Genomic DNA, 17616 nt, shown 5'->3' on the forward strand with positions numbered 1-17616 from the left:
ACGCTTCTCTTATAAGCACTGCATTGCCATTAGTATTCTACTTATCTACATTCAAAAGGTGTTTGGTTGAAGAGAGTGGGGGTTTGAAATCGGAATCGAAATGAGTGGTTTTCATTCCAATCGTTTGGTTGGAAGGAGTTCGATTCCGATTCCGAAGTGGAATGAGAATGAATCAATCTACATAGAACTCAATCCCTACATTTTTCTGTGGATTCAATTTTTCATTTCAATTTTGATTCCGATTTCGATCATGAACCAAATGCTTCGGAAGATTTGGTTATTCCGATTCCGATTCCAATTCTAAATCATTTCGATTTTCATTCCTATTCTAATTTCGGTTACGAATCAAATGCCCCCTCGATATATTTGCTTCTAGAAGCCTGTTGCGTACTTTGCTCTAAATTTTATGGAACAGCTTGCATTTGAGGATCTTCATTATTGCCAAAAATGTACTCATATGACTGCTTCAACAATAATAATATGGGGAAAGGAAGCGACAAGGGGGAGAGGCAAGTGCTGATGTAGGTTTTAAGAAGGATAACGAAGAAGAAGGGAGGAGCGACAAAGGGGAGAGGCAGCGTATGGTAGTGTAGAGGTAAAGAAAGTAGGTGATGAAGTGGAGTAGAGAGGAAGAAAAGGTTAAAAATATTTTTTTAATCAAGATATCTATTCGAGCAATTGCAACTTATGTTGCAGTCGTTGTGACTGAGAGTCAATCAACTACAAGATAGTTATGAATTGCAGCTTAATGAGCGACTAAATTTACTATATAATTTGAGGTATATATATTCAAACAAGCAGAGTGATCTGCATTTGCAGCTTGAGCTGCATGCGGCTTCACTTATAAGACTCTTGATAACTTCTAATAGTGGCTAAGTACTCCAAGCTGCATGCGGCTTCACTTATAAGACTCTTGATAACTTCTAATAGTGGCTAAGTACTTGTTGCAAAGATACTCAAGACTTCTAGCAAGCCTGAGGTACCCTACTCACTATGGCCTTTCTCCTCCCATTATAGTTTGAGTGCTGCATCTTCCTAGATACCTACCTAAAGAACTTTTAAGACTTAGTCCTTGTTGATGATGGAAGAGTTAGATATATCAGTTGTGATCATCATCACAATCATGTCCTTGCTACTGCCCATGTATTCGTTTCATACAATTCAGTCCTTTTTAAGTGGTTCGAAGGGCTTGAGAATAAGAGTTGCATAGAACTATCGTCCATATTTCCATATGTAAGGAGATTTATCCACTGGTATAGCAAGAAAACTACTCTTAAAGACTAGACTTGTCAGCATACACATCTCTTGAGTATTTATCATTTGGTGATGTCTTTCACCTACTTTGCCAAGCATGTCTACATAGAAGCCAACCAGTGTAGAGGCTGATTAGATGGGGAAAGGACTTCACATCATCAAGCAGGTTACACTCATCTTTTGATCTAGTGATACAGGAGGATCCCTGGTCCATCGTGGGCTCCTCTAGCCTGAGACTTGTTGGATTGGGCCAGCTTTGAGTCAGGCTTAGGGCTTGGGCTGAAAGGTGTTGGCCTCAAATAATAGAGCCCAAACAAAAACTAGTGTTTGGCCTAAAGCCCAAACAAAGATAATTTGTTTGAATCACTTTATGATTATACTTGATGCTAAAAGAACAACAGTAAAAAAAGATAATCTTATATTCAATCAATACAAAATGCCAAGAAATTTCGTTGATTATGAGACATAAAAACTATTTATTCCATTTTGTTAAATCATTAGAAAAGTAAATAGTTATGTGCTACCTCATCTCAAACAAAGTGCTCCCAACATTCAAAATTAAGGACATAAAATTCTAGTTCAAATAGGAAGTGATCAAAACTAGAGAGAGCGGTGATGGGTGTGATGGAGATGGAGATTTTACCTTCATGCATGGCAATGGTAGCTATCATCCTCTTTGTTCTTACTTTTTTGAGTGGGTAGCTTGGGACTGGATCTGAGCCTTGAGCTTTCTTTGTAAGATATGCTCTTTGATCTAGAGTAGGCTTTCTCTAACCACATGTACAACTCATAAGATTTTCTAGATGATCCATAAATAGCAAATAATTATGAATGAGGATTCTCAAAAATTTAATGAAATAGTTTCCTTCCAATAGGTGAAGGTGAGGTGCATCCACACATCATAAGATTATGGAAGGTTCATAGAAAGAGTATAATAGTCATGCAATATGTTTTCTAGATTTTGTGAAATAAATGCCACAAAACTATAAAAAGTTTTTTTTTTTGGTTTTTGTTTATTTCGCTTACCATTTACAGATCATGACTTGTTAACCAAAAATATTTTTGATTCATTTTTTGACATGCACTTAGTTTTATCTCCAAATATATGGAAGAATAGGCATTACCATGCATAAAACATTATTATAGAAAATCTCTTAAATATTATATTGAATTAAATGAAATTAGTGTCTGTCTTTAATATATAATAAATGTAAACATTATATCTAACCTAGCAGTCTAGTTATATGCGTTGCTGGTGCTGACATATAGGCAACTGGCATTTACAATATGCTACGTGAAAACTTTGTTTGTATATGCATCCATGTTTATAATTTAATGATGCAATGGTTCTGTGCACAAAATAGGAGGAAAATATTGCCTCTAGGACCTCTTTCCCTCCTCAAATACTCCTTCCTCTAAAATCACAATTATCCATCAGATGCCACCTCCTGCTTTAGTCTGTCCACCGTATATTACTTTGGATGATGAAGTCCATCATTCTTCATGTTGCAACCAATCCCTCCATCGTCCGATCACCGATGTCGCACACTTACAAGAGAAGTCCTCACAGATCGGAGACGTCTCCGGTGGGGACCTTCCGACGGTCAAGTCAGAGAGAAGACTAGGCAACAGTGGAAAATCAGGAGCTCAACGGGGGAGAGAGAGAGGGCTCAAGAGCTTAGGGAGCTTAGCCTTACCAACACTGTTGCCTTACCTCATTTTATAGTAGAACGCGGCATGGTCCTGCCATTAATGGTGCAGACAACTGGGGAGTTATCAAATCGCCGAAGGCTGTCAAATCACCGCGGGCTGTCAAGTCGCCGTGGGCTGTCAAGTCACTGGGATTGACCTATGTTCTTGGTAGGACAATGTCCCAGGACGGCCACACCACATGTCCTTATCAGGACAACAGCCCATAGCAGTCGTACAGCGTTGGGGGGTTGACCGACTATACGTCGGTATTCGGCTGTCGGGATGTCGGGTAATGACCCGGAGACACCGTCGGCTGGTCTGGTGCGCTGCGGGAGTCGGACGTCGGCCGCCACCCCCCCTCCCCCAATAGTGAGTCGGTATTTCGGGCTCGACCACTTGACCGGCCGGGAACAGTATGGGTCTGTTCGGCAGACATATCTTCGGCCGAATATAGTCGGCAGCCATTGTCGGTAGTCATCGATCGGTAGAGTCGGACGTCGGTTTGACAGATCCGAGGGTAAATTGGCGTGCAAGGATCGGTCGGTATATCCCAACATTTCAAAGGCTCCTGCTAATGGTATCATGATTGTCTGTAGTCACGTGCTTCACAAGTATTGATACGATGGATCAAAACATTTCATTTTTTGATGGAATTATAAAAATCCACCAGATACTTTCTTCCCTGGAATTGATTAATTTAGCATACCCATGTATCATCTAAGTTGACAAGATCATGGAATCCATCAAATAATTCCTTTGACCATCTATAATGAGCATAGTGGACAGCCAGAACATCTAATTTGAATTACTGATGCGTTACACATCCCAAATGCCCCTGTATTCAAAAGGGTCAATCTCAACCATAACTCTCTCGTTCCATATCATCTCCATTATCATCATCCATCATCTCCGATGCAAGATAAAAAGTTAAGCTAACAAAGATCATAAGTGGCGCACACTTGAGATATAATTATGGGGTGGACTTTATGATTTATCATATTTTTCTTAATATCAATTTTAAAAAAAAAATCTAAAAATCAAAGACTTATACTAATGGAGTAGTTGTCTTATAATTAAAAATTAAAAAAATAATATTTTATTTTTTAATCTTTTTTATATAATATTTTTTATCGATACATATTATATAGCCAAGCAATATATACCGAACAAGTTAATTATCAAGCAAATTAACACATAACTCCAGATAAATTGATATATAGTTTTTAGAATATAAAGTTCATCAATACATAGTATACGGTCAGATGATATGCACTTAGCAAATTACTCATCTACTAACCTAATAGTCAATATGCACCTCCAAGCAAATTGACATATAATTTTTAAAATATTATATTCACTAATACATACTATATGGTATGGTAATATATACTTATCGATTTTCTGATTATTACAAGCTTCTTTGATATATTTAATAGTAATGCAATATATATCTTTAGATAAATTGATATACAGTCTTCAGAACATAGAATTCAGCAATATATAGTATACGGCCAAATGATATATTATTAACAAATTAGTTACCAGAAATCTAATATACACCTTCAAGCAAATTGATGTATACTTTTTAAAACATTATGAATACATGCTATATGGTATGGTGATACATACTCATTAATTTTTTTATACATATTGCAAGCTTCTTTGATACATATCTAGCAATGATTCAATATACACCTCCAGATAAATTGATAGAATTTTCAGAATATTCTTTTTATTTGGAGATATGTATTGGATCATTATTAGGTATGCATTAAAATAAGTTTGTGGTATGCATGATGAAATCAATATATATATATCAGTAGGCCACATAGTATGTACTAGTGGATATAATATTTTAGAAATTATATATCAATTTGCATAGATATGTGTATCAAATTACTAAATGACTAATTTACTAAATATATATTGCTTGATTATATTCTATATATTGATAAATTTTTTATATTTTAAAAATTATATATTAAATTATTTAGAAATGTATGTTGATCAGATGATTAATTTATTTAGCGTGAATCATATGGTCATGTAGTATGCATTGTTAAGAAGTATGTGTCGAAAATTTTTTTTTTAATAATATTTTTTTGATAAAAAAATTTTAATTTTTAAATTTATTTTTTAAAATTAATATTAAAGAAGAATATGATAAATTATGAAGTGTGCCTCATGGTTCTCCCATATGATTTTTGTTCAAACCAAGCTGCTGCACAATTGACAAAAGGAAGAAAATGTCCAACATGATTTCCTTCAATGAGTCAAATCTCAATGGTCCACTCCACATAGCCTGTCCAAAACGCCGAGCGGGGGAGAACAAGGAGAATGGATGCTCTCGCCGTGCTCGGCAGAAGCCCCTGCGCTCTATCCAAAACCCCGCTTTCCCGGACTCATGGCGCCGCCTCCTCCTTCCCCCGCGGCGCACAAAGCCTCGCCCTCACCTCCCACCGCCACCTCGCCGCGCTCCCGCCGTCGCCGTTTCTCTCCATCCATTCTGCCCCCGCCCATGCAAAATCGCGCGGCCGGAGGACAGGAACTCGCATCTTTCTTCCCCATCTTGTCGCCGCCATGGTATGTTCTTCCTCTCCTTTGTACGCCTTGGATTCAATGAAAAATAAAATGAACTGCATGTAGGAAGGAGCAAGATCGTAACTTTTTGTTATTTTTTATCTCAAATTCTGAAAATCCACTCGGGAACTAGCACAAGTTTTGTTTTTTCTCACTGTTCTGATGTGTTCTTCGAATTTATTTGGGTGCAGGAAGAGGTTGAGGAGACTTATATCATGGTAAAACCTGATGGCGTACAACGTGGCCTGGTAGGAGTCTTATTCTTGTATTTTTGATAAAGATTTTGTTTTGTTGTTTCTCTTTTACTTTCTTTTAGTTAATCTCTTCTTTTATGTAAAAATTTGGTTGGATTGATGTAGGTCGGAGAAATTATTTCTCGGTTCGAGAAGAAGGGATTTTTGCTGAAAGGCTTAAAGCTTTTCCAGTGTCCCAAGGAGTTAGCTGAGGTTTGCTTCCCAGACTGCTGCTAGCTTCACTGATGTATGATGAAACATTTCTTTTCTTTTTTTTCCTTGGCATATGAAATAAAAGTATTATTATGTGCCTGGATGGAAAATAACATTTTTTTATATTAGAAATAAGAAGAGAGGGATAGTATTGTTCATTTGGATGAATCAATTGTTGCTGGAAGCAAATTCACATTCAAGGAGCTATTTATTGGAAAAGTGGATGGTCCAGAGTTCAAATGGGCCTCTGGATTCTGTTGACCTGACTAAAGAAAAAAGTCTTCATATGGACAGAATCATTCTTTAAAGTTAGATGCATTAATATAGATAATACAGATCATTCTGTTCTATTTCTCCTCATTTAGAATTATTCATTTTGTAATTTTTTTATTTGCCAAGATGGATTTGTATATTGATAAACTACTTTTTAAAGGTTTCATTATAACAAAATTAGGAACATAGTATTTTCTTTTTTTTGCCTCTTCCTTTGTATTTAGTTCGATTCAAGAATACATTATGATAGAATGAGACTATCCTTCTTAATTATATTCAAGAGTTGCATAATTTCTCCAATTTATGTTATTGATAGCATTGTAGAAGCACAGCCTTTTTCTGTAGAATTGGATGCTTGTCTGACAGTTCTCAATCTAAAATATAGAGTTCGCTTCCAGAAGGAATTGAACACAAAGTGGATTTTTACGTCAATGGTTTGGGATAGACTAGGATGGTTGTTTTTCAAGAATTGATTAAGTCTGATGAGTAGTGCCTCCAATTCTGTTGCTTCTTTATCAATCTAGCTCCATAACAAACATAAGTGCTATAGGTAGAAAAATATTCATGTCGAAGACCTAAGGATAAAAGAAAGGTTCATCTTGAAAGCTGAAGGACAAAGGTAAAGCTGGAGATATGGTGAAAGAAGCTATAGTTTTAGTGATTAAAGGTTGTATGATTCAATTTTTGATGTATATGATCTTTTCTTTACAAATTTTAGGTGTTGTAATGAGGGTATCATTATATTGTATACTTGGCTATCTTTGTGCATGTTTTCATTTGTTTATATGTTACCTATGAAATGGAGCTGAAGAATTATAGCAAGTACAGAATAGTCATTTTCTGATGTGTATTTGATGGACAGGAGCATTACAAGGATCTCAAGGACAAACCTTTCTTTCCTAAGCTGATAGACTACATCACTTCTGGCCCCGTTGTTTGTATGGTATATTTCCTGGCATTTTCCTCTAGATGCATGTACATATACAATATTCTATGTACTTACATATTTATGCCTGTGATGCATACATATATATTATATTAAGGAATAAGAATTCATAAAGGTAATGTGCATCACTAGAATTATGCAAATCATATTAGTATCTTTCCTTTTTGCTATTTGTTTTCATGTTCACATGAAAGGCTTGGGAGGGTGTTGGTGTCGTTGCGTCTGCTCGTAAGCTTATAGGAGCAACAAATCCTTTTCAAGCTGAACCGGGCACCATACGAGGTGATCTGGCAGTTCAAACAGGAAGGTTCATTCCTTTACCCTTTTTCCATTAAAATTATTCTCTAATGCAACCAAAGGATTTCTTTTGTCATCTTGTTTTCCGAGAAAAGGGCTTTACAGTGACCTTTTGCAGGAATGTTGTTCATGGAAGTGATAGCCCTGAGAATGGCAAGCGTGAAATTGGTATGCCATACAACTTTTTTAAGTAACCATATATCATAAAATTGAAAGCAAGCCCCAAGAGTGCCTTTTTTTTTTTTCTTATTTAGTTTTCTCATTTTATTTTTAAGGTGCCTGATTACTAGGTTCTATATTTTAAGAGAATTAAATGTCAGATTTGTTCTGTCCTTTTCAATGAACATAATTATTAACCAGAGTCCTTTCTGTGTAAACTCCACATACATACTTCTTAATCACATATTGAGCTTGAGTTTTTCTTTTCAATCCATGTTCACTTCACATGTAGCATGTAGTAAGTCTAGATATTAAATCACTTGTTACCAAACTCATCATGCTCAACCATCAACCAGATCTTGAAGTTTCTATGACAGTCTTCCATTTTTGTCGATGCTTCGAGGTTTTAAGTATTGACCAAAATGGATCAATTTTGGCCTTGACCAAATCAAGACTAAACTGGTAAACCCCAGGTTCGGGTTTCAATCAGTTTCAGTAGTTTGGGCCGAAACTGATTTGTTTTGGTCAACTTTCAGTCATTTCTGCTAGTTTCAGCCTAAACTAACTGAAACTAGGTATAGATGCTTCTTTTAAGTATTAGTAGTCATTTATCTATTTGTTTAATTCCATGGGCCATATGATATTAAAATTTTCAATCATTTTTCTTTATGTTTCTTTAGTGAAATATGTAGTAGATAATGAATATAAACTTGAAGGGGCCAGCATGTCCAATAAAAGGCCCATATTATGACTAGTGTGAACAATACAAGACATTTCAAACATATATTTTATTACTAGAAAATGAAGAAAACATTTAAAATACACGTAAATAAAATGAACTTTTTAACATGTAAGGTTCAAGAAGGAAGTTTTATGCACACATGTGTGTGTGTAAAATATATTCATAGCTAAGAATAGCAGTATACTTTCACTTATATGATTAAATAGCAGTGTACATACAAATAGTGGCGGATTCAGAAATTTTATTTTGTGGGGTCAATATAATAAAAAAAATGGAGGAGCTGTGGAGAAGAAAAAGGAGAAAGAAAAAAATAATAATAAAATATGATTTTTTTAAAATATTAAAATATATAAAAAATGATAATGTGTAATATCTTAAATATTTTTTATAATAAAATATTATAAAAAAGTACCATCATAAAATACTGGATGTTCTTAAATATTAAAAGTATAATGGCAAAGTAAAAATTATGCTAATTATATATATTTGATATGAGTGAAAAAAAGGAAAAGATAGAAAAGAACTAAAAGAATGTTATTAAAAAAAAAAGCTAGAAGCAACATACCTAATTCAGATTGAGAAGAGAGATAAGAAGAACATATAATTTTTTATTGTATTTGGATTGATTAGGGTATGAAAAATAAATTGATGTGGGTTTAAATATAAGGGGTGGACGGATGGGGACCATGGGGTTGGGATGGGGCATTAAAAGACAAATAGAGAAGTAATCAATAAAGAAAAAGAAAGAATGAGACAGAAGGGAGATATGTCAATGTGGCATGAGAGAGGGAGAGAGAGGTGGGATATGTAAGTCATTAAAGAGAGAGATCATGCAGATCATAATTACTCTTTTTATTTTTTTTATATGGTCCTTTTAGGGTATAAAAATCAAATTGATGTGGGGTTTAAATATAAGAGGTGGATAGATGAGATTGGGATGGGGTATTAAAAGATAAATAAAAAAATAATTAATAAAGAAAGAGAAAGAAGAAAAGAAAGAGGGAGAGAAGTCAAAGTGGTATGAGAGAAGGAGAGAGGTAGGACATGTGAGTCGTTAAAAAGAGAGAATGTAGATCATAATGACTTTTTTGATGTGGTTTTTTTATGTTTTTTCTTCAAAATTTTACATGAGACATTGAGTTAATTCATAAAATTGGTGAGGTCAATTGTGACTTTTTCTAATATTGTGGGGTCAATTTTGCCTTTTTCCACCAGTCAATATGACTTTTCCTACTAGTAGTCTAGTACGTATGTGTGTGTGTGTGTGTGTGTGTGTATGGGGTCAATTTTCTTTGTGGGATCAATTGACCCCATATTTTTTCTCTTGCATCCGCCAATGCATACAAATGTGTTAAATAGCCACTTAACTTTAAAAATATAAGAATTCAATATATTTTTGAGTCCTAGTAGAAAATGAAGAAAATATTTGAATTCACCAAACACTAAAAGGCTTTAACATTGGTAAAGATAATGAACTTTCTAAGGTCTAAAGTTCAAGAAAGAAATTTTACATATTTTATACAGCAAAAACAGCAGTATACTTTCACTCACATGCAATACTAATATCAGCCTAGGTTTGTCGAAAATGCGCAAATAAAGAATCAATATAGCACAAAATACTCTAAAATGTTATCTAAAATAACTTTTTCTTTGCTTCTTTTATTTTTCATCTATGCTTTTGAATTTTAGAGTCTTTCTGATTTTTTGGCCAAAACTCCAAAACTTGGAGTGGAACTTCTGAAAACCGGTGAAACTGCCAAAACTTAGTTGTCTTTTTGTCTGTGACTGTGATCATCAGATCTTCATTCTATTGTCTTGCTATGTACCTTCTTCTCAGTTGTCCTTCAATAGTCAATGTTCTATAGATGCCTTCCATGTTATGCAGATATGACATTGATCCAAATGGCCAATGATTGCCTTGGAAGAAATTACTGTACATTCTCGTTTAGTAAAATTTTGTTTTGATTTTCCAATTCTTCTCCATTGTAGTGGCAACCTTTTCCTTCGTAAAATCATCAATTCTCTAGCAAACTAAACAAATGGGAAATTGAAATTTCCTTTTCCACAGAAAATAATTTTCTTTTCCTTTCCTTTTCTATCGGCTTTCTTGCAACCAAAGATATCCTAATGACCATAACAAATTTCCTAGTGCAACCTAACCACAAAGTTTTGTATTGAGAATTTAGAATTGGGGCCAAAAAGATCAAGTAAAAACTAGGGAATTCCATCCTTAACTGACCGATGGGGGAGATCATCTTTAACATGTCCAGAAGGTTCTTTCTTATCTTAACCTACAGTTTTGCCTACTCTGGCATTTCTTTTGCCATTTAAAAAAGGCAAGAGGCATTATTCCACTATACAGTTTTTTGCATAAAATTTCAGGGATACCTAAATCATAATTTTTGGCATTTTTTTCCATGGCTTGAACAAGTTCTCTTTATTCTCTATGCTTACATCCCGTGGAATTAAACTTAAACAGAAGAAATTGTGATAAATCCTGTTCAGGCAATCTGTTCATTGAATTTTTTTTTTTTTCTTTTTTTCTAATAAAGTTGTCATTTGGAGATCATATCCTCATGAATTCATGTGATATAGAATCTGCAACAAAGTTTCTTTTTCTTTTTCTCTGGAAAATTTTGGACCTAGGGCTGTTGATGCAAAATGGGATTTTAAAATTGTTAATGAAATTTTGGCTTATATCAGATGGGTTGGCCTGTGTGTCCAAGCACAGGATGAGCCGTTCTTGGAGCTATTCTGTTAATTGTCATCTATATATAAATTTTCTATTCTGTTGCTTGTTTAGTATGTTATACTTTTGCAATAATTTCACATTTTAAATCTATGGTTGTATTAAAATGCATAGAATTATATTATTATTTCGTTTTTCCACACAAGATAGTCTTTTAATACAAAGGGCAAGTGGATATATAATTCAAGTACACACTTTAGAAGGAGTTTCATTTATAAATTCAAATTTGTTATGGGTTGCATGAAAACTTCATTTAACATTGCATTATGGATATTAAAATTGAATAACATAACTAAAAAAGGGTTGAAAAATTATATGAAAAGTATGCATATTTGTACAGTTGAGTAGTAAGTGAGGTGTTCATTCAAAATTTGTTATATGAAGCCTGGTATCGAAAGCTCTGCCCTAATTGTTAGAGTTGAGTGGCTTGATTGTAAGTATGTGAATGCCCTCTTAAATACTAAAGAATGATATGTAAAAAGGAATAAAAAGACAGCAGCATATAAAGATGGGGGTGTTTGCGTGCATGTGGGTGAGCACCTGGAAACTTAAATTTTAATATTTCGATGGCAATGTTGTGGTGAAATCTTATTGGACAAATAGCCCTTAAAAGTCCCACTCATGCATAGGCACTTTCTGCTATCTATAATTTTCTCTCTTGACTACAAACCTTGATAGGATGAAGCTTATATATTTTTTTGAATATCGCCATAATGAAAGGGAAAAGAAATCACTAGTTGCAACTGAAGAATATTTAGTTTATTGTGTCCACATTGCCTTTTGTCAATCCTTCAACAAAAGGAAGCATAGGTTGTTTAGATATGAGAAATAGAATACCTATGGCTTCAGTAAGTTAATTAGTCACTGAACTGTAGACTGCATCTTGAGTCCGTAAACTTAAGTTGGCATTCATCATGATGCTATAGTACTGAGTTATTCACTGCAGTTGGTCATTATGTGTGAGATTTCATTTGTTGTCAAGTCTCTAACCTTGCCTTTATTCCTTTTGTACAGCGCTATGGTTCAAAGAAGGTGAACTGTGTTCATGGGTACCCGTTCAAGCACCTTGGCTGAGAGAGTAATCTTGTAACCTTTGCTTGGGGCTAGTTAGCTTCATTCTTTAGGATCATTTCTTCAAGGTCAGTTTATTTCTTTCCGGCATGGTCTCATGCGATTCCATCCTGTAGCTTGTATGAAAGGGGGCTATAAGCACCTCAAAGAGAGCACAGGATAATAAGTCTTTCAGCTGCATGCTGCTTCTTTATCTGCCTTGTCATTGCATTAGCTCGAGCAAGAAGTCAAGGCAATTGAAACTATGATTTTCACCGTCAAGACAACTTGGTCTTGTCTTAAAGCTGTGTTGGCACAGCTGCATGCTTGAATTATTCCTTGTTTTTTTTTTTTTGACATTCCTCAGTAATTCAACTTAAACTTTCTTCTTTTCACCACCTTACTTTCATTATGATCAGCCATGAACTCTAACAAGGCAGTTGAGGTCTGATCACATTCCATCATGACTAGCAGTCAATTTGGCTCAATATCTTCTTTTCTCCCTTCCAGAAGTTAAAGTAGCAATTTAACTCAATGCGATAAAAAAATCAACATGTCTAAACTGTTTTATAGTCAATATTAGACAGGGCACAACAAAGGAAAGGGTGATATAGGTGATGCTGAAGGCATTCTGCCCTGCTTTGTGCTGATGGTAGCTATAAGTAATATGGTTTACATATACTTTACATCAGAAATAGATGATATGTTATTACCATCATTTAAAGTATGGGCTGATTTTTTTTCCATCTAGGCTTGCCATGCAAATCTCAAGGTATCTCAATAGTATATAACTAGAGGGACCATGATGTGGACCTTCTCTTTTGTCCAAAATTCACCTAGACATCCTTGTCCACAACCTCCTAACTACCATGACAGCCTTAAAATTCTTTAAGCAGCATGTAGAAAAGCAGCTAATAAGCAAAGACATTAAAGTCTTAACCAAGACAAGGCCTGACTTCCTTCTATTTCTGTACAACTGAAAGATTTAGAAATTAAAACAAATGAAAGCATAGGGTACAGAACTGTAGTGTTATAGATGGACTTAGTTTCTTTTTTGGTGGTTGAGGTTTTATTTCTTCACTTGAACATTGATTTGGATCTAATTTTTCAAGCTTATTATGTGTACAAATTTACTTTTTCTAATATCCTGGTTTACTTTTCTTTAACATTACCTTGCGTATGACTTAGGCTTTATGGTCATGGAGTATCCTTCCTTTCAATTAATAAGTAAAAAGATAAACATGTATACCTGACAGGCATGAACTGGGTTCTCACTTCTCAGTATGACCTCTCACAAACTTCTCTTTGCAATCTACATGTTATATAGATTCAGCTATAAGCCGGAAAAGGAACAAAATTATATGTTTCTACCTGGGGTGATGGAATTAACTTCTTTCCACTAGAAAATTAATATGAGTATACTAGAAAACAAAAATGGTGACCATAAACATCAAGTGAACAAGAGATTGAGAATTTTCATGAGGAACGCTCCAATAGGGAAAAACCAAATGATCTATATCTACAATAGCTAGATCTTGTAATCTATATATACTCTTATTGGAGAACAATGAAATGTAAGAATCAGAAATTATCCTCAATAAAGATATTATCTTCTATAATCTAATAGATTAACCATATATTATCTCTAATAATGAAATTAAAATATGCTTTTATTGCCATCAAAGAATACCTCCTAAATGCGAACAAATATGTGCACCTCCAAGAGTAGATTTTAACATGCCACAACGAGAAGAACTCACTCAACTAAATTTTCACCTGCCAAACCACTGCTTGAACATATTAAGAGCCCTTGCATGTGCTATTGGATATGGCTTCACAAATCTGACAAACGCCTTTCCTTGTCTGCTCTCTTCTCTTCAAGAGATAAAGATTAGACCTGCCAAAATTTTTCTCTTCTTCTATAGCTTGTGTCAGACCTTTTCCAAGGGAGGGTCGGGAATCAGTAAAACTAATTTTCCAGAGCTTCTAAAACAAGGTGAAGCCTATTCAAATTTGTATTTTTTGACCTTTGATATTAATATCAATCTTGACATTGAATCAAGGTGAGGCATTCATTTTTAAAGATAACGGGCTGGAGGCTTGAATCCACCTTTTTAGAAAGCTTCATGGACTGCCCACATTTCTGAGAAACAATTAACCAACACTTGAAATAGCTTTTGTCCTCACAACAACCTAAAATTCCATATTGAATATTATGACAATACTATGGTTAATGAGCCTGCCCTGCAGCAATTAACAACAATACTATGTTTTGCATATGTTATGGAGGTAAATATTTTTAATGTTAACATGTAGGTTGTATGGTATGGATAAGGGGGAAGAGAGAAAAGGACAAGGCATGAGGTAGGTAGAAATTATTGGACGGATGTAACGTTTGCCTAAAACATCAAGCCCACTAATAACAATAAGTAAAGGCCCAACCTAAGTCTTTTGTATGTCACAAACTTTAGCGAACCCCATATGGCCAATTATTTTATTTCCATCCCCTGCCTTGGATTTCTTGGATGCCTAATTTATATTGGAGATGTCTGGTTAAGACATCACTATCATAGGACATTTTCGATATCACTCACATTGCATTGGATCATCAAGAGAAAGAAAGAAAGAAAAATAAATATAAAATAAGAGAAAAAAATCAACTACGTGTATCAGTTCAAGGCTTATCTTCATGGAGCATACAAAATTTCACTATGAGAAAAGAACAAGTACAAAAAGAGATCCTCATACTTTCAATTCTTATACACAATCTCTCTCAATTAGAAGCTACCCTTATAAATATAAGCTCTCAGTAAAATTCAGGAGATTCTCTGAATCCCTGAAATAACCACTATCTAACAGTTTGTTCGAGATATCCCTGTATGTTTGCTTTCTGCCGACTCTTCTCAAGTTGCTATTGCCTGCTGCCGTCTGTTGCTTCAGGTTCTGTCGACTACTGCTATCACCACACAGCTCTTGGTTTGCCATAGGATTGTTTATAGCCCCAAAACCGCCTCCAGCTTGTGTTTTGCACGTCTCAGGACTTTTGATCGCATTAAATAGCATCCCTAGCTTTCAGATCATGACCACAAGTCATAATCAATCGTTGGATCACGCAATAGGCCATCCGGTCCACAGAAGTCCCTCATGAACCATGAGAAACGGCTTCAAAATGCCGTTAGTCCACAGAAGTCTCTCATGAACTGTGAGAAACGGCTTCAAGATGCTGTTGGTCCACCGTGGACCGTGAAAAATGGAGCGAAAAATGTTCTCGATCCACGGCCATGCATGGACCGCATGAGAAAGCGAGACGCATGCTCGCACTCACAGTCGGGCCCGCGCTGGGCCGTGCTCGCGCATGCCCGCACTGGGCTGTGCCCGTGCGATCGGCCCGCGCGCTCGCCCACGTTGGGCCTACTAGCGTGCTGGGTTGTGCTCTCCTGCATGCGCTCATGCATCTGCCAAGCCTGGCTGTGCCACTGCCGACCTTTGTCGGCCCGCTGCCGGTCTCTGCCATCCTGTGGGCTGTGCCAGCTTTCATGTTGATTTTCTATCGTGCGTTCTTCTCTGTCTGGACTATGTTTGGATTGTTCTTGGACTCGTTGGATTCCGTTCATCGTTCTAGATCTCGTTTTAGACTTATTATGGATCGAATCTCGAGATATTTTTCTCAGCAATTTGTTCCTGAAATTGTTATTGTTGGGAGAAAAAATTGTAATTTTCTGAACAAAGTTAATCTAAGATAATTCTATTTTCTTGTTTAGATGCATTTTATTTATTCAAGTTAATGGTTACATTGATTAAGTGGTGCCTATATGCTTTTTATTTAAGATTGGTTTCAAATACTAACTTGATTTAAGATAACATTAGGTTAAAATTTAGTAACCCATCCAACTCGCCTATAAAATGCTTTATTCTCAACTCAGTTTGACAAATATCTAATTCATTTTTCCTCTTGATCCATCCTAACATGAGGATGACCTGTACTATGAATATTATCTCAACACAACCAAACCAACCTTTTATTTAATGTGTCTTACAAGTTGAATTCTAAGTTGATTGTAACAATTATTGTATTGGATACTAAAGTAGCTCAAACTAGACCAAGCCAACCTGACATAATCTAATCCAACTCAACCCTGAGTTGTGTTTGGGTTCGAGAGTACCGGGTCCATCCGAGTCTAAGTTGAATTGGAGTGGGTAGTTTAAGCTTCAGGTTAATACATGCTCACTCTTAAACTAACCAACCCTGTCTGAGTTACACCTATTGTACTGATCTGTGTGGCTTTGGATGGCAAGAATGAAGTCAAAGTATGCAATTTGTTAATTGTTTCCCTTTCAAGGATGAGACTAACTTGGCTATTGTGGGCTGCTGGTCACATGGAGGTTGTCATGGTCTTGCCTGCCAATGAAAATTCCCTACGATGAAATACCACTATTTTCCTAAAGGCAATTCAGACTCGCAATGAAATTGGGATCATAAGGGATCCAGTATGGATCAAGTTTTATCATTATCTATACCTATTCCAGATCCATTGTCGGTCGAGTAAAACCCATCCCATTAGAGTTGGGTTAGATCGGATAATCAGTGAAGCGAATTAAATTGCCAACCGAATGATAAAATGCCCTTAGATCTAACCTAGTTAGAACTTTCATTGATGTGTCTTCATGTAAAAGAGCCTTTGAAGTAAAATAGATCACTTACCTTGTTTTCTTTTGTGGCAATTGGTCATCTTCAGATATGAGCATTTATTGTTTTGCTTTATGAGTACCTCAAGCTTGAATGACCACCACCCAAATCTGGGTGTGTAAGGTAGAGTACATTATTTGCCAACTAAGCTTAGGTTTTATGGCTCACCTTTCTTGCAAGTGAAAAGTTGTATTATCTTCTTCGAGTGCCGGGTACTTAGAGTTGATTGGTTGCTGGTAGAGAATGATTTAACTATGGCCGTGAGCTGGATCCATAGGCCAGGGGGAGGGGTACATCTAGACATTTAAAGCATGCTTACAAAGTACGCTTCCGTTGACATCAGAAATATCTATCCAAAAATGAACTCCGCAGCTGATTGGATTGTGAGTTTTATAGCTGATGATTCTAGAGGATATAGCTGGACTAATATGTTTTTTTTGTTGATGTCTTTATAGGATTTTTTTTTTTTTGACTTTTTGGATTGTATTCATACTTGTTGTGTATGAATTTTTCATTTTACAACCCCCACCCCACAAAAAAAAAAAAAAAAAAAAAAATAGAGGTTGCATTGCATTGCTTTGTTATTCATCATTGATGCCTAGAGAGTTGGTGCGACGTCAAAAACCAATTATAAAACAATTAAAGCTTGCAATGGACCATACCATTCGACCAAAAGCTTACCAATTTATAAGTTTATGGGAATCCTCCATTTCTTCTGAGACACTGCCATTTAGAAAAGAA

At 35.5% G+C, this 17616-nt stretch overlaps 1 protein-coding gene across 1 annotated transcript; it reads left to right on the forward strand.

Annotated features, from left to right (window-relative positions):
- Window positions 1–5212: 5212 nt before the first annotated feature.
- LOC105034341 (nucleoside diphosphate kinase 2, chloroplastic) lies at window positions 5213–12492 on the forward strand. The gene is made up of 7 exons (XM_010909467.3): window positions 5213–5529; window positions 5718–5774; window positions 5886–5972; window positions 7108–7188; window positions 7386–7498; window positions 7607–7656; window positions 12153–12492. The coding sequence occupies exons 1-7, from the start codon at window positions 5284–5286 to the stop codon at window positions 12218–12220; spliced, it is 702 nt and encodes a 233-aa protein (XP_010907769.1). The 5' UTR covers window positions 5213–5283; the 3' UTR covers window positions 12221–12492.
- The last annotated feature ends 5124 nt before the right edge of the window (window positions 12493–17616 follow it).

This window comes from Elaeis guineensis, chromosome 8 (genome assembly GCF_000442705.2).
Source record: "Elaeis guineensis isolate ETL-2024a chromosome 8, EG11, whole genome shotgun sequence".
Lineage (NCBI taxonomy): Eukaryota > Viridiplantae > Streptophyta > Magnoliopsida > Arecales > Arecaceae > Elaeis > Elaeis guineensis.

What these genes read in the sequence shown, in the direction of transcription:
- LOC105034341 (XM_010909467.3), top strand. Translation starts at nt 5,284, where the DNA reads ATGGATGCTCTCGCCGTGCTCGGCAGAAGCCCCTGCGCTCTATCCAAA. An exon ending in ATGGCGTACAACGTGGCCTG is followed by an intron (nt 5,775 to 5,885) that starts GTAGGAGTCTTA and finishes GGATTGATGTAG; the next exon opens with GTCGGAGAAATTATTTCTCG. An exon ending in CTGGCAGTTCAAACAGGAAG is followed by an intron (nt 7,499 to 7,606) that starts GTTCATTCCTTT and finishes GACCTTTTGCAG; the next exon opens with GAATGTTGTTCATGGAAGTG.